This window comes from Patella vulgata, chromosome 4 (assembly GCF_932274485.2).
Source record: "Patella vulgata chromosome 4, xgPatVulg1.2, whole genome shotgun sequence".
Classification (NCBI taxonomy): Eukaryota; Metazoa; Mollusca; class Gastropoda; family Patellidae; genus Patella; species Patella vulgata.
This window is the reverse complement of record NC_065882.2, coordinates 50,293,927-50,319,122: the sequence shown is the minus strand read 5'-3', so window position 1 is coordinate 50,319,122 and position 25,196 is coordinate 50,293,927. Positions and strand designations below refer to the sequence as shown.

General features: G+C 36.6%; 1 protein-coding gene across 1 annotated transcript; it reads right to left on the bottom strand.

Annotated features, from left to right (window-relative positions):
* Window positions 1–18,679: 18,679 nt before the first annotated feature.
* Window positions 18,680–21,836, bottom strand: LOC126818445 (orexin receptor type 2). Its single transcript, XM_050545855.2, has 2 exons — window positions 21,677–21,836; window positions 18,680–20,438 (listed from the first exon to the last, which is right to left on the bottom strand). Exon 2 carries the CDS (start codon window positions 20,397–20,399, stop codon window positions 19,272–19,274), a length of 1,128 nt encoding a protein of 375 aa, XP_050401812.1. The 5' UTR covers window positions 20,400–20,438; window positions 21,677–21,836; the 3' UTR covers window positions 18,680–19,271.
* Window positions 21,837–25,196: the final 3,360 nt, after the last annotated feature.

The following is a 25,196-nucleotide window of genomic DNA, read 5'->3' as shown; positions in this document are numbered from 1 at the left end:
AAGGACAACATTTTCTGTTTTACATCAATTTTCTTCAGTATGTTATGTGTATGATAAACGCCATGAAAGCCGAAATGGAGGCTGATGATGTGCGGTTAAAGGTGCTATATTGAAAGATTTTAGAGAGAAGTTATCCTATTTAATGCCTGCGAGACAGCGGTAAACAGTTCTAAGCAGAATTTCACTACTCATCCCATCCATTGTGGATTATTGTGTGTAGTTTTTCATGTCTATACAATTAAAGTTTCGAAACGTTCGATAAAGCGAACGTCGCCTGCTTTACTAATTTTCGTTTAAAGTGTCTTATTTTGTCGACAGTGATATACAAACTCAGCTATTTTGCTTAATATGTAGACGTATTAATTTCAACGATAACAGATTGCCAGCCTACAAAGCAAACTCGCACATAAAATTCAATAAAATTGACAATTTAATTACGGATCAAAATAAAAGATGAATATTGTCCTACGTAACGCAAGTATGTGAAGAATTATCCAAATTACTTATTCTGATAATTGCGGCTATAAAGATTGACTTGTATATAGTTATTGACTTAAAATCCGTAATAGTTGTGAAATCTGATGACCGCCAAATTGATTTGTGAACTGAAAAAAAAATGTATTTCTTGCAAACATTACCACAGGGCTACAAATGTTTTGACAAACGTGTATATGTATTAAACCAGTTTTATGAACTAAATTATATTAGGGCCGGCTCTTTTAATTATAATTCCTAATTTGCATCCGTGTAGTTTATAGGTCGTGGCCCTGTGTAGTATCTTTAAATCACCTGAAACGTTTTATCGATAACAATAAACTTAATCATCATTCCAAATATAACTCCATTCTTGTATTAAAAAAAATGTTCCTAGAACATCTTGATCTGACAGTTAAACCTAGAAAATTAAATAGGGTACAATAAATACATAAGAAAGTAGGGTTGATATAAAAAAAAAGATCCAGCAAAGGGTACTTGTGTATTGGAATAAAAAATATTTGATTCAAACAATATGTAAAGCGGAGTTATGTTCATGATGAGTGTGGACCACCGGCATATAGTTGGATCAGATTCCGTTCAACTATTAAACTAAAAATAAAATCTTACCTTAACTTGTCTGCGTTATCACCCCAGGTGGAAGCAGATGTAAAACCCCACGAACGAACGAACTTAACTTAATGAAATGTGGTTTAACGTCCTACTGTTCTGCTCCGAACAGGGCTAATGAAGACGGGCATACGCCATACAGTGTGCTATGAGGGGAATTTTTGCCCGGACAGCGACACTACCTCCTCTTATATCGAATTCCAACTGTCAAGGCATCTTTTACGTGCACGTCAATGTGTATACGGGACCTCGGTTTTTCGTCCCATCCGAACGACTAGACAGCCGGAAAATCTGGATGAACTTTTTCAACCAATGCAGGGATCGAACACCCGACCTCCAGGCTAGCGAGCCAGCGACTTACCAACTTATCCACCGAGACCCCGAACTTACCTTAAACTTGTCCAAATAATGTCGTTCATGTTCCTGGCGTGTGTATTCTGCCTATACACATTTGAATCGGAATCCGTTAAAATATTAATTTAAAATAAATCGGTAACTTTTTTTTATTTTCTGTCTTACCAGGAAACACTGATCAAGGGACAATGTTCGTCGTTTCGAAAATAATCACTGAGCACAGATACGATTCTGTGTATCATCGTTTGTTTTATAGGTCTGTTCTCAAAATATCTACAAAGCTTAAAAACCTAAATAAAACGCAGGGCTTGTCGCAATATCTCTTGGCCAATAGAACTTTTTTACATTACGGATTTGGGAATAGTACAACAACGGAAACTGCCAAAAACATTCGCGGGTAACAAAGTAAGGGGAGCTAATCATGTTTTAACACGCTTTCACCTTTTGACTGCGTGACTTTTGCAAACAGTCTCAATGTTTAAAATACAATTTCAAGTGTGTATGATATTAAAACAGGTATAAACGTTTGGATTATTACCACGCCTAAATGCTATGTATATAATAATTAACTCAATATAATTATGTCCAACCTTATAATGTTTCTCATTCATTCATCTATTATTTATTTTATCATTGCCTTTATCACTTTGTTATTGTAAAATGCCAATAAAACATCTCTTGCCAGTGTTCATGTCTTTTGTTATCCTCGAGTATCAACTGTAGACTAGAACATTTCTAATTTAAGTCGTTTGAAGTGTCCTTGGTTTCTGCCGATTTTTCAGCGCCTACTTTACCTGGCTGAGACAAAAATACCAATAATCTTGCTATGCCCCCTTCAAATCAGTAAAATTCTTTACGAGGGTTTTGTTTATAGCAGACTGTGCTTAATTACACAATAATAACACGCTTTACACTTCGAGATATATGTGAACGATTTGACTGCTTGTGCCTTTAAGACAAATAATGATAGTTGTGTTTATCAAGTCATCCAAACTCAGCAATAAATTTGTATATTGATCAAGATGTCTTATAGTTAAATCGATTAATTCCTATTACGGTCATTTCCAATTTAATTAAAATATAGATCTATATTTCGTTTCGTTTTTTATACTTTCGATGGCCTACACTACATGTAGATCATAGAGTTATATATAGTTTCTATATATAACTCTATGATGTAGATCTAACAAGTTATAGTGGGAGTTCACGTTACATGACGTCAGGTACCAAGCAAGCGACATTTGACCCGATTACGTCAGTTATTCGATTTACCAATTAGCGGCCGCCATGTATTTTTTATCTACTTTTGCTTTGTTTTGATTTCTATTGCCGCTAATGTCTACCCACAGTTCCGCGCCAAAAAGGGCAAACGCTCGATTCGACAGACCACGAGTTAAATAACAACGCTTCCAGATCCAAGTGTAGTAAAGACAAGTAAAATCGAAATTTTGAACTATAAAAACGAAACGAAATTGGATCTGTGTTTTAATCAGATTGGGTCATTTCAAGCATCATTGATTTCTACCGGGTTTTAGTAATAATTAATGCCCGCTCATTATTTACCACGCAGCTGCAGCATAGACCCATATACCGATACCGACTATTTAATTGGTTAAAAAGTTCATTTCACCTGAATATCAGCTTTAAAAATTTACGCCAAAGACAATGTAGTAAATAAAAAGGGGCTTGAAATCAATAGAAACATTGGATGGTCATAATTTACGTTAAAATTGGTCGATTTAATAATATTTTACCAAGTGTATCCTTTGTAATCTGTCAGTCTAAATATGTCTTTTATTATGGGATATTGTGGCCTTGAGAACATGAAGTCTTGAAATGTTATTAAACAGCTTTTCTCCAATTTAATGAAGTTTATTTGGTCGCGAGACACTTTAAATGACAACTTGTTACTAGAATGAACCAATTTCTATTTGTTACAACACAAACCAGAAGTTATCAATATTCGGACATAATGATTAAACACGTTTTATTTATTGTTTGATAAGAACATTATTGGGTCTCAAGAGAATTTAAACTTGGCAGTCTTTCAAATGACATCTTACACCCCACTTGATTATCAAGTAATAAGAAATGGGGGAAAACGGTTGTAGATTATGCAGACCATTTGGTCCATGTTTCAATAGATTTTTATGATATGTTTTTATCAACTACCAGTGAAAAGTCAAAATTGTATTTTTTCTATGTCGATTTAAATAGTCCCCAAACAATACTGTCAACAAAATTTTCAAGGTCATTAAGCATTCATTTCTTGGGACACTTAAATACGATTAGCTTTATACAACATGTGTATCTGTATTATTACCCCCACGGGTAAGGCGGGAACGCTACTAATTTACAGGCACTAGCATCGCAATATTGCACTCACATCGATTACAGACTCATTACAAATGAAAGATCTGCCTTTATATTTATTGTTGTTTTCACAGTTATATGTATACTCTAATGAATTTGAGTGTCGTGGTAGTCGATTAAACGAACGTAATATACTGGAATCCGTGTATGGATCTTGGCAAGGACAAGAAGAACCTTCGAGATATTTCAAGCCCGATTCTCAGTTTCGAGGGTTAACACTGGCAATGGTTACAAGGAAGTAGATCGAGGTCCCCCGGTGTGTACAATGGTGTGTGTGTAAATGAACCCTTAGCCTTAGCAGTTGGTATTGGATTATGAGTAGGCGGAAACACCACTGTGCCAACAAAATCCCCCTCACTAAAACATATATAATTATCTTTTAGAAAATCTATATATTCTTGTCTATATTTTACAATGGTTTAAAAACATGTTGAACACGAAGTAGTTTGGTGTCTTTACATCGAGCAATACATGGTTCTTTCCTGCAAATTAATATCCCTTCATGGAATAGTAAAATGTTAATGAGACCTCCATGGCCTTACACTTTATAGTTTACAGAAATAGCTACGATACCGATACTTGCATATGGTAATGAAAATTCGTCATAAATACCGTCATACTTAAAATCACACATATAACCCATTAACGGATTAACGAAACTGTGCCATCTCCAAAATTAGTATATTTTAAATATATATTTAAATTGTTAAGATAGATCCATTCAAAGTTTCATAACCTCCAGTAAATATCAGACTTCACCTTTAGATGGAATAATATAAGGATATAAAAGTTTGCCAGAACCCTGCACACGACTTCAAATATACACAGTCTTTTTAATACTGACAGCAGAATGCTAAATATATAAAACGGTAAGATTTTTCTTCTTTATATTCTATTGTACAACATTCCGATCTCAAACATAATTTGGATTCGTTTTTTGATAAAGCTTAAACAATTACAACACATTGTCTTATTGACAACAATATATTTGATTTGAGACTCAGATTATGCAGCAAATAATTGCCCTGCCAGTGGAAACTGACCCTGTCCTCGTTTATGACTAATACCCATCTAAATGAATTTTCTTTCGGGGACATACAGGAAAAATGCTTATAAAGTAGCTACAAGTCTTAAATTACCCCCCCCCCCCCCGATACATTGATGGCATTATAGCATCCATCAATGACAAATTACATTTTAACAAATTATAAACACATAAAATCTAATCTGAACTAGTCTTAAATGAAGAAAACAGTGACACCATTGTTGCTTCACTTATAAAATACTCCAACCAAATGCTGATCAGTATAATGTGGAGAAGAACGGTTAAAGGGACCACTGGACAAAAATGAAACAACGCGGATTCCACAGTGTGCCGTCCTTGCCGCACCTGGTGTGTTTACATATCTGATATTTGACGCTAACCTTCATCAATTTAATTTTAAAATCCACATATGTGATATTTGTTTTATTTATGCATATGAATATTGTTTTGTGATTTAATTTAGCCCGTCTCATATTTCGCCATGTTGGCGCAATATAGCCCGGTTTGGTCTGACGTGCCATATAGACGGAAAACTTGCTTACAGTCGTACCTTCCACACCCATCCCTTTAATTATTTCATGAAAACAAAGAAATGTCTTGGTATTATTTAGAAAGAGAATAAAATCCAACAGAGAGACAATTAGAAAATTGTTGGTAAGTTAACCCCGACTAGCCGCCCGTACACCCAGTTCTTCAGAAATGAAATGAAATGGGGTTCAACGCCCTACTGTTCTGCTCCTAAACTGGGCTAATACAGTGTGCTATGAGGGAAATTTTGCCCGGGCAGCGGCGCTACGGCCTACTCTTATATCGAATTCCAACTGCCAAGGGATCTTTTACTTGCACGCCAATATCTACATGGGACCTCGGTTTTTCGTCCCATCCGAACGACTAGACAGCCGATGCTATGTGCTTTTTGAAGGGTGGTCTTTGCTCAAGGCCTGGGCTGTAAAGGCAGTGAGAAGACAGCAGATTTCATTTGAAAGATGGACCTGCTATTTGGCTGTATCAATTCTAGATCAGTGGCAAGGGATATAAGCGGCCAATTTGAATGATAAAAAAGGACATTACTTGAGTAAAGGGCGATAAAACTTTTGTTTTTATACACCCACATTTTCATGTGGTATATCAAGGTTGTGGACCCTCTAAAGGTCACAATTTTGATCCGATTTTGGTGAAACTTGAAATGCATGTTTATAACCCAAAGTTCTTGGTTGCTTTGGATATTCGTGCATGTCGGATCGTAACTTACTGAATTGGGCCCCTGATTGTACGAAAAACCGCGCTTTTAGCTTGTGGTCCCAATTTTTATCTGATTTAAAAAAAAAACATGTTGGCATATCACCGTTACATCCTACTGATGGTTGAGTTCGAATTTCGTGAAAATCGCACCACAACTGTCCGACACCAGCGGCTGCCGGGCAGGATCGCCCACATTTTGCCGGCGATGGATAGAGAACAAGCCAAAAACAAACGCGATTTATTGTACAGGTCACAGTTTCATCAAAATCTGATAAAAATTGTGACCCCTAGAGGATCCACAACCTTCGTATTACATACTTTTACACAATTTGCGTACAAAGAGCGGCTATTTTGTTTGGCAGTTTCATTTCAATTTTCCCGAAATTCGAATTCAACCTTCATTATGGTGGAATGGTGATATATTTAAACGGTTTTTAAAATCGGAAAAAAATTGTGACCTCTAGAGAATCTGCAAGCTAAAAGTGCAATCTTTCGAACAATCAGGAGCCATAATCCAGGAAGTTACGTTCGGATATGCGCGATTATCAAATGGAACCAAGATCTTAGTGTGTAACGGTGGTATATTGACACGTTTTTTTTAAATCGGATAAAAAAATTTTGACCTCTAAATTTTGTACAATCAAGGCCATAATTCAGGAAGATACGGTCCGATATGCGCAAATATCAAAAGGAGCCATGATCTGTGGGTTACAAACATGTATTTTAAGTTTCACCAAAATCGGATCAAAATTGTGATCTCTAGAGGGATCCACAACCTTGATATACCAGATGTTTACACTATTTGAGCATTTTGTCCGACATTTTTGGTCCGATTTTCACGAAATTCGAACTCAACCAACAATACGATGTAACGGTGATATATTTTTTCAAATCAGATAATAATCGTGACCTCTAGAGGGACAACAAGCTAAAAACGCGATTTTTAGTACAATCTGGTGCCATAATTCAGGAAGTTATATCGAAAGGAACCAAGATCTGTGGGTTATAAATATGTATTTCAAATTTCATCACAATCGGGTGAAAATTGTGACCTCTAGAGAGTCAACAACTTTGATATATCATACTTTTACACTATTAGCGTACGAGGGGCGGCCATTTTGTCCGGTAGTTTTGGTCCCATTTTCACGAAATTCGAACTCGACCATCATTAGGGTGTAACGGTGATATATTCAAACGTTTTTTTTTTAAATTGGATAAAAATTGTTACCTCTAGAGGGACCACAAGCTTAAAACCCGATTTTTCATACAATCAAGGGCCATAATTCAGAAAGTTACGATCCGATATGCGTGAATATCGACAATAACCAAGATCTATGCGATATAAGCATAAATTTAAGGTTGCATCAAAATTGGAAAAAAATTGTGGCCTCTAGAGGGTCTAGAACCTTGAAATACCACATATTTACGCCATTTGCGTTATACGTGGGGCGGCCATTTTGACCGTCAGTTTTGGTCCGATTTTCACGAAATTCGAACTCAACCATCATTACGGTGTAACGGTGATATGTTCACACGGTTTTTTAACTCGGATAATAATTGTGACCTGTATAGGGGGTCCACAAGCTAAAAACCCGATTTTTCGTACAATCAGGGGCCATAATCCATGAAGTTACGGTCCGATACATGCTAATATCGAAAGGAACCGAGACCTTATGGAGATAAACCTTTAATTCAAGTTTCGTTGAAATCAGATAAAAATTGTGACCTGTAGAGTGTCCACAAACAGTTATGGACGGACGGCCGGGAGGACAGGGGCGACGACAAAAAGGGATCTTTTACGTGCACGCCAATGTGTACACGAGACCTCGGTTTTTCGTCCCATCCGAACGACTAGACAGCTGATCTTGTCAGCTCCTCTATCACTGACAAGGGGGAAGCACGCCGGAAAATCTGGATGAACTTTCCAGCCAATGCATGGACCGAACACCCGACCTCCAGGCTACCGAGCCAGCGTCTTACCCACATAGCCACTGTGATCTCATCCGATGTATCAAGGTTGTGGACCTCCTAGAGGTCACAATTTTGATCCGATTTTGATGAAACTTGAAATGCATGTTTATAACCCAAAGATCTTGGTTCCTGTCGATATTTGCGCATATCGGATTATAACTTCCTGAATTATGGCCCTTGACTGTACAAAAAGTCGCGTTTTAAGCTTGTGGTCCCGATTTAAAACAAAAAAAAAACGTTCGAATATATCCCCGTTACACCGCAATTTTGGTTTAGTTCGAATTTCGTGAAAATTGGACCCAAACTGCTGGACAAAATGACTGCCACTTGCACGCAAATAGTGTAAATATATAGTTGTGGACCCCCTAGAAGTCACAGTTTTTATCCGATTTGGATTAAACTTTAAATATATGTTATCATATAGATCTTGGTTCCTTTTGATAATCACACACATCCAAAGGTTACTTCCTGAATTTCGGTAAAATCGAAATGAAATTGTCCGACAAAATGGCCGCTCTTTGTACGCAAATTGTGTATAAGTAAGTATGTAGTATAAAGGTTATCGACCCTCTAAAGGTCACAATTTGTATCCAATTTTGATGAAACTTAAAACATATCTATATATTCCAAAATGCCCAGTCCCTTTTGATATTTGCGCATTTCACACCATAACTTTCGGGATTATGGTCCCTGATTGTACAAACAATCATTTTTGTTTTTAGCTTGATCTCTATCCATCTCTTGCAAAATGTGGGCGTATCCTGCCTGGCAGCGGCTGTTTTTTTTTTATTTATTTTTTTTTTTATTTATCACTTTAACCAAACAATGCCGTCACATGTTCAGGTAGATTGACATGTCCTAGCCAGGGCAGCAGTGCGGACTACTATAGATTTTCCATGGGTTTTTTTTTCCTCTCCCTTAAGCTTCGCCTCCGTGGAATAGTCTCTACGGAAGAAACGGGTAGGTGACAGCTACAAAAAATAAACAATTTAACTGGTGGGCTCGCTTGGGCCGAAAGCCAACATTTTTGCACGAGTCTATAGGCTTGATATTTTTCTTTAGCAGTTTATATTTGGGTCTATCGATTACTTATTAGTATTACCATAATGCCTATTGTGGAATTAGAAAGTTTCGCACAATTTGACAAATTTTCTCTTAAAATGTGTTAATGGTGGGCTGGCTTAGGCCCAAAGTCAACACTTTTATACGAATCTATCGGCTTTATAAGACATACTTTCTTTAGCAGTTTACTGTCTTTTTGGTCTATCCATTACTTATTAGTATTACTAAATGCTTAAACTCGTGGAATTAGAAAGTTTCGCCCAATCTGACAAATTCTCACGTAAAATTTGTTTTCTTCTGCCTGAAATGATCTCGGGTTACATATTTTCTATACAAATCTCCTACATTACATATAAGCTTGTACTTACCCATCGGACAGTAACTGACAAGGGGATTAAAACAAAGTTTTAATTATCAAATACATAGATACAGCAAATTTTATTTCGTTCCCAGTAAATCCGGAAGCACACTTTTTTTTTTAACAAAGCCTTCAATCCCGATTCAAAGTTGGCATACGGCAGTTTTGGCAAGTGTCAGCCTTTATTTCTAGATCTAGGCAAAGGAGAGACTAGTGGAAGAAGTTATTCTTTTTACAAAACATTACCAGTAAATGATTAATATAGCAACCGCATACTACTGTTTGTCAATCTGTTATTATCTTTCCCATGGCTGACGCTCTACTCTTCTGGGATACAGAGGTACCTTTCCAAATTACAGTCTCCTTGCATTAATAGAATTTAATAAAGAGCCTTACATACATGACCCTTTGACGTCAAGAAATAACACTTGGTCAAATTTCACAAAATTATAACTTTTCAGCCAACCCTCGTAATATAAAATATCCAATCTCTTTTATTTCAATAGCCCTTTTCTAATTGAAAAAAATTTTTTTTAGAAGAATGTTTTTTTTTTTATGGGTTTTTTTATGTAAAACTTTATATGTTGCCAGTGCCGTTGATAAAGAAACGGGAAAGCTCTTCTGGCCTCTTCAATAAGAGCTTTTCCAGGTAGACTCCCGGAAACAAAATACCGGCCAAAAGTGCTCTCAACTAACTGCCAACTGTCTTTTTCGACCAAGGTTTCCTCTGCCAAACTAAAATAAAATAAAATAAAACACATTCAGTTATCTGAAATGAAATGAAATTAAATCTGGCACGTACAAGCTTTTGGTCGAAACCCAGGCCACTAAACACAATGTCAGGGTCAATACACTTCAAGAATACCCAGTCTGGGGACCCTAAAGTGAAGGAGGACCTGGAAATGCTAAACAGATTCAGGACACATGGAGAACTAGATGGTGGAAACCTTTATTTGTTTGTCCGTCCAGGAACACAGTTGAACTCCGTGACATTCTGCGAAAATTTGCCAGAGACTGCAAGCAGAACACCCTGATTTGATCACATCAACTTCCTAGCAAACTTCATGGGGCACAAAATCCGTATACACAGAAAATATTACAGGCTCCCTGAAGAAACTATTCAGATTACCAAAATAAGTAAACTTCTCCTTCAGTTAGAAGATGGGAAGATAAATACACAGGCTGGTAAAACTTTGGACACAGTGACTCTTCAAGAAAACGGTAAGTTTCATAAGCGTTTAGGCAAACTTTTACACAGGTCGTGGGCACAGAGTCGCTTTGCCTCAGAATTTAGATCAAAAGGTCTGTCATTGAAGCAAGTGGCTTGTACATGACAAGGAGTAGGGTCGCATGCCCAACCTTGTAGGTTTCCTCCGGGTCCTCTGATTTCCTCCCATTGCTAAAGACCCGTTCAAACGATTGATGTTTAATCTAATCGATTGGTAAAACAATAAACCGACTGGCCACTATGGTATCATATATCAATCTACTTTCGGCTAAATTACAACAGGCTAATTATTACTTGTTAATTAAGAGGTTAATCAACTTGCTTATCGGCTACAACAACGTACGTGAATTAAATATGGAAAATTTTCAAAACGTCGTTGTTGTTTTGTAATCACATTGATATTCTCCATAATAAATTACCAATAATTATTCTTGTTGAGTTTATATTACAGGAAATGGAAACTTGAATTACCCTATTTCCTACCGGGACCTCATTTGACCAAGTATGGCGAATGTTTAGGGCGTTAACTTGTGGGGTTTTTTTATTTAATTATTTCTGTAGTTTTGTAATCGTTCAGCTTTAAAGATGATGTCGTATTATAATGTCGACTTAGCTTGTTTACTCCATAGCTTAACATTGAAAAAACCGTCGCGCGAAGTGGCTGAAATAGAAGACATTAGTCTAAAGCACTGTTTGTAGTTCTGTGTTTAAAAGACATTTGTCTGCTATATCATAGCTTAGATATTCTAATCAAGAAAATGTGACATTCGGTTTATAAAATGCGTTGTGACTTTTTCTTCCATAACTTAACACTGAAAATCCCATATATGGCTATAATAAGGAAACAGAGGAATCGTGCGTTAAAGGCACTGGCTCTATTACGAGTTTTCGTTTTTACACTATGCAAAAATCGGATAACTCGGGGTTAAAATCCTACTTTTCGTCATGTGTGTGCCGAAAAGTCAGATGTTTTTCCCCCGAGTTTTCGGTAAAACTTCCGAGTTTTCTGTATGGCCGGCAATCGGGACATCATCTGGATGTGACAAGAAAACTAGGGTTGACAATGCCGAAAAATTCAATGACGAACTTTCGATGTTCAGAAAATCCCTGTGGCTCGAATATAGCTATTGCGCCGTTTGTAAAACCGTGTCTCTAGGGACAGGTGCTGTCAAGCTCACTCGATCTACACAAAGACCATACATAGAACATTTCCTTCACAAAACACAGCGATTCAGATCGACATAACTAAAACGTCAATGTTCTGGAAATGGTAAAAACATGGAAATTTAAAGGTAACGGAGGAATAGTAACTCAGGTCATTATTATACCCCTACCTTTTTCAATGACACTTTGTTATTTCTATTTTCTTGTTCAGGTTTGTCGATACGATCAGATTCACATGACATTAGAAACCGAATTCAAAATGATTAATAGCCGGCGTGATTCCCTAGAGTGAAAGGAATGGTAAACTTATCTCTGGGAGTCAAGTCATAAAATTAATAAAGAAAGAAATGATAGGTGACTATACTCAAACGTTTGAACTCGACTTATTGACCTAGATTAGTAGATTACAAGTACCGGTCCCATATTTGTAATCGAGGTCAAGTCGGCACCAGTGCCCGGTTTGTGTCAGAAAGTTTTAAGTCTGGGGTATTCTTAGCTGATAATGGTGGAATAGTACAATATAGACACTGTCTGTACATATCTCAGTTTCATGTTCCAGCCTATAGTATATAATTTTAACTGTAGAAAATAAATTCGAATTATATTTTAGCGGTAAATTGCCCTTTGATGACGAGTAGAGCTTCCAATTTTGTATGTAACTTGTAATTCTTCAATTACCTTTATGTATAGATTCCAGAAGGTGCTTGCTCTATTCGAACAGAAATATATTTTAAAAAACTGTTGATATCACTTATTTTCCTAATTACAAAACACAATCTTATGCGGTTTATTGGAGAGAAACTTGGTGAAGAGGATATACGGATTCGCTTGTCCACAGTGCGGAAAAATTCGTCTTACATATCTAATGTGTTGATAGCTAAAGACAATCAGTGAATATTTAAATGAAGACTTTTAAAACCGGTGCCATTTCTAACACTCGAAGCTGATGAATCCACCAGCAAGACTAGAAACGAAATTATGAGCTATTTCATGTGAACTGGACGAAAAGGGTATTATGCTTACAAAGATTTGTTTCATTTACATGGACACAACAAACACTATGTCTGGCGAGATGTGGTCTGCAACTTCGAATACGCAACTCTCACCCTATTGTAAATATCAACCTTGCAGATCACACAAGGTACCATTAGCCATGGTTCACCTTTAAAGAAAGTCAAACTGCTTTCTGAAATGGATTTTCTGCTTGATGCTGAAGGAAAAAATACAAGTTTTCCCCAATACACAACGCTGTTTTAGAAGAAGAACAGTCAGCTGAAGAAAGTAAGTCCCTACAGATTGTGAAAGCCTGTGCTACGAGGTGCCTCACACATGGACAGTCGTGTAGAAGAGTGGCAGGGGCATTCACGGCTTTATTGTATGCACTCGATTTCATCTAAGAAAAGACCCACGACCCTGAAATAAAACAAGGTATTATTCTCTTATCTTGTTTATGTCAGACCCTTGACAATTACAGTCCCTTGACAATTGGGATTTGATATAAGAGTAGGTCGTGGTGCCGCTGTCCGGGCAAAATTTCACTCATAGCACACCGTATGGCGTATGCCCGTCTTCATTAGCCCAGTTCGGAGCAGAACAGTAGGACGTTAAACCCCATTTCATTTCTATTTATCAAATAGGTATGTTTTCACTTCAAAATAGCATGGACCGTGTATAGATGGACAGGCAACGCAAACGAAGCCTTAAGAAGTCTGTGCCGCTGCAAAAAATAGACCTGACAATCGTGACTAAAACAGAAATCAATTCATAATATTTTTTTATTAATCATGCTACTCTTTTTTTTTCAAGCCATACATAGATAGACTACTGATGATGGGGGTGTAAATGTATCAAAACATCTTTGTTGACTTTGGACACACCCATGTGAATCCGAAAAAAACATGTCGAGTTTTCGTTAAAAACAAACCTACTAAAACATTCTTTTAATTTTTACTTCTGCACAATTAATCATCATTCCGGACATTATTATACCTGAACTTTATATTCATAATTTTAAAATCCTTCATACATACGGACATTTGGATTATTAAGCAAAACCAAAATGCTTACAAAGAATACGAAAATACTGAAATCGGTCATTTAACAATTTTCAACTGCTTCATTTGGAAATTTTAAAGTTATAAACTGGAGAAATTCGTCACTACCGGATAGAAATACTTATCGGGTTGACAAATTACAGTGTAACTATAAGAATACCGTAAATTCTAAAGAGGGGTTCAAGAAATTAATCTGGTCCTGCCATCTGCAGTTGATACGCAATACCGACTCTCATCTGTGAACAGAACAGTTCTCCATTGCCTGTGTCGCCAGTTCTGGTGTTGTTGGGCAAACTGTAGACGTCCATGTCGATGACGAGGGGTGAAAATCGGTTCACGGTAATGTCTACGGCAATGGATGTTCTCTCTGGTAAGACGTCGGCGCACTGTATCGGTACTGATGGGTCTTCCGTGTGTTTCCACTGTCTGATGTGCTGTCTCAGATGCCTGTGTGAAGGGATTCTGCACGTGCTTTCGCACAACATGGCGGTCTTGTCGCCTTGTGGTAACCCTTGGTCTACCAGTTCGGGGGCGATCATCTGTGGTGTTGGTGGCCCGAAAGCGTTGCTGAAGCCTGTAGATGGTCCGAACATTGACCTGGGAGTGATTGGCAACGGCAGTGTGGCCAACGTCGAGTCTTCCAAGCGCCTGGTTCCTCTGAGCTGTCGTGAGTCGTGGCATGCTGCTGTCGTTGTAGTGTGAATGATTCAACCAGGTATGGAGGTGCATTTTATAGGGCTGGTTCCGGTTAACAGCACGTGCAGCATGAGTTACATGAAAATCATGGAGAACACATTACCATCTCAGAAGTCATGTTGCGTTTTTGAGAACATTTCCTGGGCTCAATTCTGTGTTTGGGAAAGAGCCTTATTGCTCAGGTAAAGTTGGAAATATGGTCACAAATGTCCAATAAAAACATTTGGCAAGTTATATGCAATGCGTCTATTCAGAGTAACATACCAACCTGACGTTTCTTTTGCTGCTTAGTATATATATATATATGAAAATAGTTAAGAAAGGTTACCATCTTATTATTTACAATGATCAATTCAAAGGACATAATTTTGGATGGCGATATATTTTTCGTGGACATTATGTCCCTTGAGTTTGTCAACAACATGGAATTTTATACCCTTTTGAAGTGAAAACATACCTATTTGATGCAGGGAACAATAGTTTTATTGCTGCTTTGATTATGCAAAAAATCAAAATCCTAACCGATCGAATCCGCCGATAAACGATTAGTAATGTACCTTTATTGTAATGCCCAGAAAAATGTAAGTTATGTCCATTGATCGGCATAAATAACAACAACAATTGAGAGTGGAAACATACTTATTTGATGTAGAGAACTATTGAGAGTGAAAACATACTTATTTGATGGAGAGAACTATAGTTTTATTGCTGCTTTGGATATATTTTTGGAGCAATAATACTAGACTTTATGATGCAGAAAATTATTTGGTGTTTCTTCATTGTTGTGTAAAACATTTCACGAAATAAGAAAAAATTGGTTGGTGTTCATTGGTAGATTTGTTACACCCATCTGTTTTTACCCCCCCCCCCCCCCGCCTTTCGAAGAAAGCAGGGGGCTATTAAAATGAGGCTGTCCGTCACACTTTTTGGGACACAATAACTTTCCTTCTATATAATTGGGCTAGAATGTAGGTGTTTATTAGGTGAATGCCTTGCTGGGTAATTTGATTGGTTGATGCTTTGGGACACGATAACTGGTATACAGTTTCATTACATCAATACCTGGACTAAGTTCGATAATGAGCATTTTCGGCTCAAGGTAAGCAGAGCAATTTGGTTGGTCAAGACCTTGGAGCTCGATAGTTTTGATTCTAATTGAGTGATAATAGTGAAACTTCGTGTATAGTTTCATTACATTAATACATTAAAGTCTGATGCTGAGCATCTTCTGCTTAGGCATCAATCTGAGGTAGAATGTTCAAAATTGGTATAGATGTCTATAAGGCGCTAGATCTATTTATTAAGGTCAACTCAAGATTTCATTCAAGGTCGCTGAGATGTAAATAAGGTTAGGGCACGTTATTATTAGCGTTAGGGCTGGGTCCAGCGTTAGGCTTAGCGCTAGCCCTGTGTACATTTTGTGACTTTTGATCAAACTTAAGGTCGGCCCTATGAAATAGATCTAGCCGTCTGTTAGATGAATGCCTTGCCATAGTTCGGACATGAATGCGCATTTTACACTAAGGCTAAGTAGAAATAAGTAATTTGATTAGTTGAGATTTTGGAACACGATAACTTTGGTTCTAATTGGGTGAGAGCGATGAAACTCTGGGTATAGATTCATTATAATACATTGACTAAGGTCGATGGTGGAAATTTTCTGACTAGGCTAAGTAGCGATAAGTAGTTTAGTCAAGACGTTGAAACATAACATCACTACTTTTAATTGAGGTGTAGATGTTCATTGGGCGAATTATTAGTTCAGTTATTAATATTTTCTGCTAAAGCTAAGCAGGGCGAAGCAATTTAATTGGTCGATGCTTACAAGATAACTTTGATTCTTAACTTAAGGAGAGTGATGAAACTTGGTGTACAGTTTCACTACCAGGTACTTCAAAACCTGACTGAGTTTGATCGTGAACGTTTTATCCTTAGACTAAGCATAGATAATCAGTTTGATTACACGATACTTTTGAAAAAGATAAATGTGCAATTAATTAATATGTGTCATCTGTTTATTTTGGGATTTCGGCGGGGGACACCAACCTCACCGTTGGCTTAAATTGTTATACATTATAACTTTCTCTTTTTTTAAAAAAAAAAGAGAAGAAAACACAACCACATCGTTCGAGTATGCGTTAAATCGCTTTCGATACTAATTTCTGCAATGTACTAGTTAATGTATCGGTCGGGCGGGGGCGACATCCTGCGACACCTGGCACATAATAATTTGAGTTCACAGTACCTCTCAACGTTTTCTAGATACCACCCAGATTGTGTCGACGTAATCATACATTTCAATACCGAGTCCGTTATACGAAAATTATCTTATCTCAAAAAGCTTGAAGCTGTTATTGACCTAAAACATGCTTCAGCGACAATTTTTGGTGTTCATCATTCATGCCTGTCAATTTAAAATACACTTTTAATGTGTTGATCTGGGGGCTTGACAATATTGACAATATTTTGATAGTAAGCCGATATGACAACAATATTTCTAAAGAAGACAAGAATAAACTATTATTGAAACTTCATCGACAATTTGGGCATGTCCTGTACTCAAGATTACCAATCAGACGTTGATTTCAGAAGCCGGAGCTTCTACCAATCCGGCATACTAAAATTGCCCTGAAATAACACACCCACGAAAAAGAAAATTACAAAGGAACTTAAAATGTGGAAATCGGGCCTGAAATTTAATCTGGATACGCTAGAAGTTTTCAATTGCTTTGTTGTTGATGGCAAAGGAATAAAGATGGCGTCCAGTCGCACGCAGAATTGCTATCTGTAATCTCAAGGTAATTCACATGACTCTGTAATGAATATGCTTGTCTCGGTTTTTAAACAAATATATTGATCTATTTCTATAGTAGCACAATATTCATCAGTGTAACTAGGCCAAGCATTATTGACTAAGCAGTAAGCCTAAACTGTTTTCTCTCTTGACTAGTTCGCCGTGTTGCGATTGTGAAGTTATGCGTAAATAAAAATATAACAATTTCACAAAAACGTTGGTATTTTGACAAATTTGACGAACAAAAAATTCAAATAGGTATCTGTCAGATGTGGCTGAGACAGTCGTAGCTTTTAAGGGCGTTGAGCAGTATAAAATGCACATTTTAAAGCTAGCACTGTAATTTTTTGTTCATAAGATATGACATTTTTTGTTATTTGGGGTGATAAATTAAATTATTTAATAATCACCAAAAAATATTAAATGTTATTTACCAGTTCTGTTCCAAACTTGGCCCCAAAGCATGATAATAAAGGGTGCTGATGACAACAAAAGTCGAATTTTCCCAGTTATGCCAGCATGGATTTTCATAAAATACGGCTTGAACAATGCTAATTGTAATTCCAAAAAAAAAAGACACATAACCATTTTTGGCTATAGGCTGTGGTTTATCAGAACGATATCCATGGAAACTGATATGGTCGAACTGATATGTGTCCTCTGGGTTATTTTACAAATGGCACAAGTGTGGCATTAAGAAAAAAATAATAGTATGTAATTATCGCTTAAAATGTGTAAGTAGAGAATGAATAAAAACAAGGGAATGCACGTACTTTTTCTATTTTTCTCGCTTTCTCTTATCTCCTGATAGCCAATTCTTTTATGAATTGTTAGTTTCTAACAGATATCGTCTCACAGTCTAATACAACAACTTTTTGCCTTTAAAAGAGGGGGGGGGGGGGGGGTAATGTTATATAACATGAATATGTTATCGCTCTCTACTTCAGTCAGTTATATATGAGAATATATTTCGTCACCTCCCGCTTCTTCAAACAAACCTTTGGTACGCACTACCGTAGCAAAATATCCCTGTGTTAAAATTATATTTGAAATGTGTTTAACCAATTCCATCACACATTTAATATTAGCTGACACCAACTTTGTCCTTTAAGTGAAATCCCCCCCCCACACACACACACACACACACACCCCTACAGGCTGAGGATATTGGATGAATTCCAGTTGATGATTAGTGATATGTTCACCACACGACATTTTTCAACATTAGATTGGATAAAGAAGAAGTCTGTAATTTATTCTCCATAAAAAGACATATTTCAGTATCACATTGGCGCCAACAAATATCTAATGCCCCCCTTGGCGTTGTGGAAAAAACATTGACAGTTAACGTGGCCGTCGAGAAGCATGATATACGCGAAAGATACAGACCAAAATATATGTTCCAGGATAGAGTTCACTTCATGGGATATTGGTTATAAATAAACATATTAGTGTCTGGTTTTTCTCTGTTTTCTTAGCATTTAGCAAAGCAGTCTAAAACGCAAACTCAATTAAAATTTAACAATAATATATACATACAATTAATGCAGAACATCAATATAATATCATATAATTTTGTACGAGACTTCGTTAATTTTGTTTTACAGAATTGTGATTTTTTGTTGGTTTAAAGTTAATGGAATTTAGTATATTGTAGGTAGATGTCATGTATTGCTTCATCAATAATACTCTCAAACCTCAAAATTCTTGTAAAGACACGTAAATACAATATTTACAAAATAATAGTTACTTTATCAAAATAGAAATTCTTCGATATCTGTCAATACTGGGTCCACAAAGTGTTGAAGTAACTTTAGTTACTTTAGTCAGAAAAACATTACTTTTAACTCTTCTCGGAATTTGTTGCTACAGCAACCGTAAATAATCGGATTGCAAGCACTGTTGATAAGGTAAGATCTGATAACGATTCCCACAACACTCTCAGTCACTGAGGTCAACTGCAGTTTTCCTGCCGCACCTTCGTATATCATCAGAGAAAAATGAGGAACATAGCTAACCATAAACATCACCGTTACTACAAACAACATTCTGAACATGCTTTGATTTTTTAGCTTCGTATTTCTGGAATCTCCACTCTGTACTTTCTGTTGACTGTTTGCAATTTGAGTACTCACGACACCTTTTTGCAAACCACCCGAATTGTCAGATTTACTGAACAGGGCTCTAGTAGACGAATCACTGCTTTGATTGGATGTTTTATGATTCGAATTCGACGATATTCCATATTTCTTGCGCAACCACAATTTCCTTGCTACCATCAAGTAGAGAATAACAATAGCAGAAAATGCCGATAGGAAAATTATGAACAAAATACCACTATTAATCACTGGATAAATTGTGTCTACAAATCTGTCTTCCGGTGCACAATTTATGACACCAAGGCCTCCCTCAATGTGATCAATTTGGTCTGTTACTAGAACGCCAGTTGGCCAACAGCAAAAAATGGCAATAGCAAATGACACGCTCACAATAATACGAGACTGACATATAGAAATGTTAGGTTTTAACGGATGACATATACCCCTGTAACGTAATGCTGCTATAGCGACCAGGGTTAATCCGGTAGCAGTCGCTGTCGTGGTTGCTATGGTAACTATTGCCTTACATCCGTGAATGATTTCTTGATGGATCATGTTGGCTGCATCTAAGGGCATTTCTATAGCGCAACAGATCAGATCCATGGCCGCCAAGAAAACAATGAATGTATTGAACGTGGATTTTTTAAAACGCAGCCCGTAAACAATCAACACCAATATATTACCAATGCTGCCTATTGATAATAGCAATATGTTGTAAGCCGCTGTTGCGTAGTTAAAAAATCTAGCCGTTGAGTTAGTGTCAGTAGTCGTTGACTCGTTAAAGGGAAAATGGTAATCGAATAGTGTATCCGTTAAATTGTTAAAAGTATCATTGCCGATTCCGGTTTCATTCATGTTTCGTAGATTACTGCGTTGCCTGAACAGGGCAGATATCTGCAAATAAAAACATAAGAAAATGTCCATGTTTTAATAATTATATTAATCAGAGGCGTGCTGGGTTACCTCAAATACTCATGCAAATGTCCGTACCATGTCATCATATTCCCATTGCCCCAACGACAAACTCGTGGCCCAGCAACTTTCCTGCTGCCCTTCACTTGTTCTAAACAGATCGAGCGATACTAAAAGTCAAGCGCGTTCAATGTACGTACATGCATCATCGGTCAACGAAACTAGTTTGATTCTCACTATTCCTGCACCTCACACATAGATCATTTTTCTCCTCGGATTGAGACAATTGTATTTTTCAGTTGATACGAAGATCAATTTTAGTAATTTTGACAAAAAACAACATATATCTCCAATTATATATTTCCAATCGCCCCTGAAAACAGCTCGCCCTGGACCTCGATGTTTGGGAGTTTGGCACAAATCCCTGCAGAAAAAGTCGCGAGTTAATATTTTAAGAGTTTTATTTATTCAATCAAGAGAGGAGCCCCAGTTTTAAAGGGGTGCCCAAATTAGTTCTAAAATAATAATTTATCATTTGATTTTTTTATGTTGTGCCAAATAAATCTATCTATCGACCATACTGACATACAAATTCCATGGCCATGCTTAAAGTAAACTTTTTACAATTGTGACATGGCTGGTGTCCAAATCGTGATCCTTCCCTCGTTTTTTGGCTTGTGTCAGTTAACTCTTTAGGAACAGAAGAATCGAATGAAACTTCTGTATTACATGCCCGTATTCATTAGCCCAGTAGGACGTTAAATCAAATTTTATATCATTTCCATATCGGACAGATCATACGGTGGCACGTATCCACAAACATCTGTTAAAACTGTATGGAAAATTACAAGAAATAACTACGTAAAATAATACAAATTGTCTTGTTAAAAAAAACCCAATAAAATGGTTATTTTAGCAACAATCACGTTTATTGAGTTAGTTAATTGTTTGGTTCTATTTCTAATTAACAGTAAACTAGATTGAGAGAATAACCAAGCTGTCGTTTGAATTAATATTTTCGTCTGCCCTCGATCGCCATCTCAATAAATCGTCGAAATAAATCTGAAATTATCTTATTGGCAGTTTGATACGCCGTTGTTCATAGCAGAGTTTGTACACTGATTGAAGGTTAGTACACTGATGTATAGCAAAGAAACCGATCAAGTTTGTATTTTCGCAGGAGACGAATCCAGTTAATTACTAAACCAAATTCTACTTACATGATATGATTATACTAGGGCACCTCAAATCCGAACTTCAAATGTATTTTATCCTTAATACGAATATGGATATTCCAACAAACCTAACTGGCCAGTCGAAATAATTTCATTAAAACTTGTGACACGCATCTTCATATAATGTCATAATGGACTGTCTTCTTCCTATTTAATGTCACGGTGTCATTAAAGATCCATCGTATAGTTTTCTAAATCCTACTGAAGTGTTTTGATAGGACGCGGGACCAGTCTAATTAAAATACTGACATATGTTATTTCAGATTTGTTCTCCCATGCTTCCCAAATAAGGTCCGATGACATAATCTAGTAGTTTGTGTTTCTGTTTAACGTCTACGGATATCTAGTTAGTACTTTTTCAATGGCGTATTGTATTATATGCACCTCAAGAGGTGTACCACAATGCAAGAGTTATAAAATGAGCAACTTAATTGATATCAAGATTGTACATAACTTTGATCTTATATTTTCCAGTACAGAAATGTCCACTAAGTAAGTATTTAATACGCATGTATGCAATCCAGGAAAAGTAAATATTTCAATTATGAAAAAGGTGGAAATCAAAGTGCAAATCATTGCTCAGATTTGTTTCCGAGGTGGAGATGCATATTTTTTATATACCATTTAATACCACTTTCATAAATTGTTTGGACCTTGGTTTCAGAGGCGGAAGATAATCCCCTTTAAATATTTTACACATCCGGGTTCACATTACTTAAATGAAAACCACGCATATTGAAGTATTTTACGTCGTGAATTTAGTTGTTATCTGTAGACCAGCTTAATTGCCGGATGTACCATGTGTGGGTTATCAGATAACGCATATATATATATATATATATATATATATATATATATATATATATATAAAATTAGGATTGAATTGAAGCGGACTTTAAGCCCTACAACAACTTACTGATCAGATAATACCATCGATTACGAAATATATCAGGAAAATATATATGACTTTGGTACAGATGTTAATATCCAGTTTTTATTAATAATAATAATTAAAATAAGAGATTCACTGAATCACATCAAACAAAATGTCAAGACACTGTACACTATTTAACTTGTAACTTTAAATATGTACATTCATGTCATTAAAAATAGCCATGGAAAACAAAAATTTAACTTTTAAACTTTAAAGATTTATACCAGAACCGCTGTAAACACATAATAAATTAGCATTTAAACTTTAAAAATGTTACCTTCAAAATTAATAAAGCTAACATGCACTTCACGGGAAATATATTCTAAAATGATAGGCTTAAAGAATTCAAACTGTTAATTAATCTCATTGCACATGACATGCTGTTCCATATTGAGGTCCCAATACACTACAAGCTCGAGCACCATAAGCTCGAGATGAATGCGGACCGACAGCTGGGTAGGCAAGCGATGCGCCATCACCACTTCCATGTCTTCGAACAGGTTGACCGATATTGATCGGTTGTAGGCGGTAGACAGGAGCGGTCTCAGTAATTGATCCGTTTGAGAATATGCATAAAACTCACGCCTCCTAAACTGGTAGCCATTGGAGTTCCTTTATAGGTTATGTTTGTGTTTTGTGGAAGCGATCTTCTTACTACTAAATGTGCAACCGCATTCTAAATATGTTGACACTTCTTGTACTATTATCCATGGAACAGACTTATGCGTTAGTCCGATCAATGACACCTATGCATGTATCATTTTCTTAGCATTGAATGATTAAAGAACTTTCTGAATATACCAAGTGAGAAACTGTCATGGGTGTCTATTACTGTTCCACTTGAGAACATCATTACACCAGCAGAGGATTCCAGAAAGAATGTGCTATGGTAACCAATTTGCACTGTACAAGTAAATGACATCCTTAGATCTTACTGTCATTTAGTGCCAACATATTTTAACACCAAGCTGCTATTTCATCCACACAATATATTCGATGCGGTTAACCACAGAATATTTTGTCCGAGAGTCACATTATGCTGGGCGTCATCTGCAATTTAGGAACTTCACTATCTATTGTGTTGATTACTTCTTCCGTGTTTTTTTATTTTATGTCATTGGTTACACTATACATCATTTGTCTATTGGGATACGTTTTGTTACATGTATGTCACTGATAATGGCTCACGAATCTTCGTGTAGAACTGCATTTTATTTGAAAACTGAATTTTGCTCCAATTTGCTGGTAACTTTATGGATGCTTGTGCCCTTAAATCTAAGTTAATTCTTTGAAGAAAAATGAAATGAAATGGGGTTTAACGTCATACTGTTTTGCTCCGACTGGGCTAATGAAGTCGGCTTTGAAGACAAAACTACCTGCCAAGTTTACCAGTCTGTCAAACTATACCCTCGCTATATTTTCATTCATTATCAGGGAAAAAGTCCTTGACATCCTGTTTTCATACACCCGCTATAAACAATGCTTTAAAATCAATAACCGATTACAATGCATTTCCTCATGTCGAATTCGATCACTGGATTCTGTACTTTAAACTACAGTCAAGCATTAATGAATCAGCTAATATAGCTGTTCGTTTCTCATTGTCTAATGTTTCCACGGATTGAACACCGTACTAAATTTTTGCATCTGATGACATAAATTATTGAAATTTCCTCCTCTCAAAATAATGCGGCAATGCTGCTTGGCTAAAGACAGGAGCGTCATTGCCTTGTATTGATTTATTTATATTTATTTTCACATAGATAATCTAATCTAATCTAATCTAATTCATTTGTATTCCCGAATGATCATCAATCAATGTAACCTGATTAATACCGCCACTGAACTATTTATAACGGTTCTAATAAACGTTCACATGTGTCTTTATTGTTCATATCGGACATTTCTGTTGCATAGTCCGTAGGAGTGGTTGCTTGTTTTAAAAATCTTACTGAAAAGAGTATAAGTGCCGCCACAATAGAAGTACCACCCATATAATAGAAGGAAGCCAAATAGTTGCCAGTTGTATCACGTAGAGACCCTGAAAAATACAGTTGAATATAGTTAATCGAAATGAAATGGGATGTAATGCCCTACCTTTCTGCATTAACCGGGTTAATTGAGACGATGACATGCCAGGTAATGTGCGTTTCCCCCTTTCCTTTATCAATGGTTCTTTACGTACACGTCCAATTCGAACAACTAGACTGACAAGTGTGAATCAGACTGGAAATTCTCAAGAGTATTTCTCGACCAACATCAGCATTGAACCCGGAACCTACTGATTGGTGGGCCAGCGTCATAATGATAGCCACCGTTATTCCCATGATAGGCAACATCTTGGTTTATGGCCCCATTGTCTCGTTGTTAAAAACATCTAGCACTGGAATTTGAACTAATTCTAAACATAAATATATTATACCATTTGAAATGAATAAAATTAAACATCTTTGATTCTAGGCAATCCGACACAACAAAATTTTGCGCCCCTTGACGAAATTTTCGTTATACCTTTTTCGAATTCTAGCTGCCAAAGTACCTCGGTTGTTCGTTGTTAACCCGTGTTATAAT

Coding starts and splice junctions, on each gene's coding strand:
- LOC126818445 (XM_050545855.2), bottom strand. CDS start 20,399: ATGAATGAAACCGGAATCGGCAATGATACTTTTAACAATTTAACGGAT.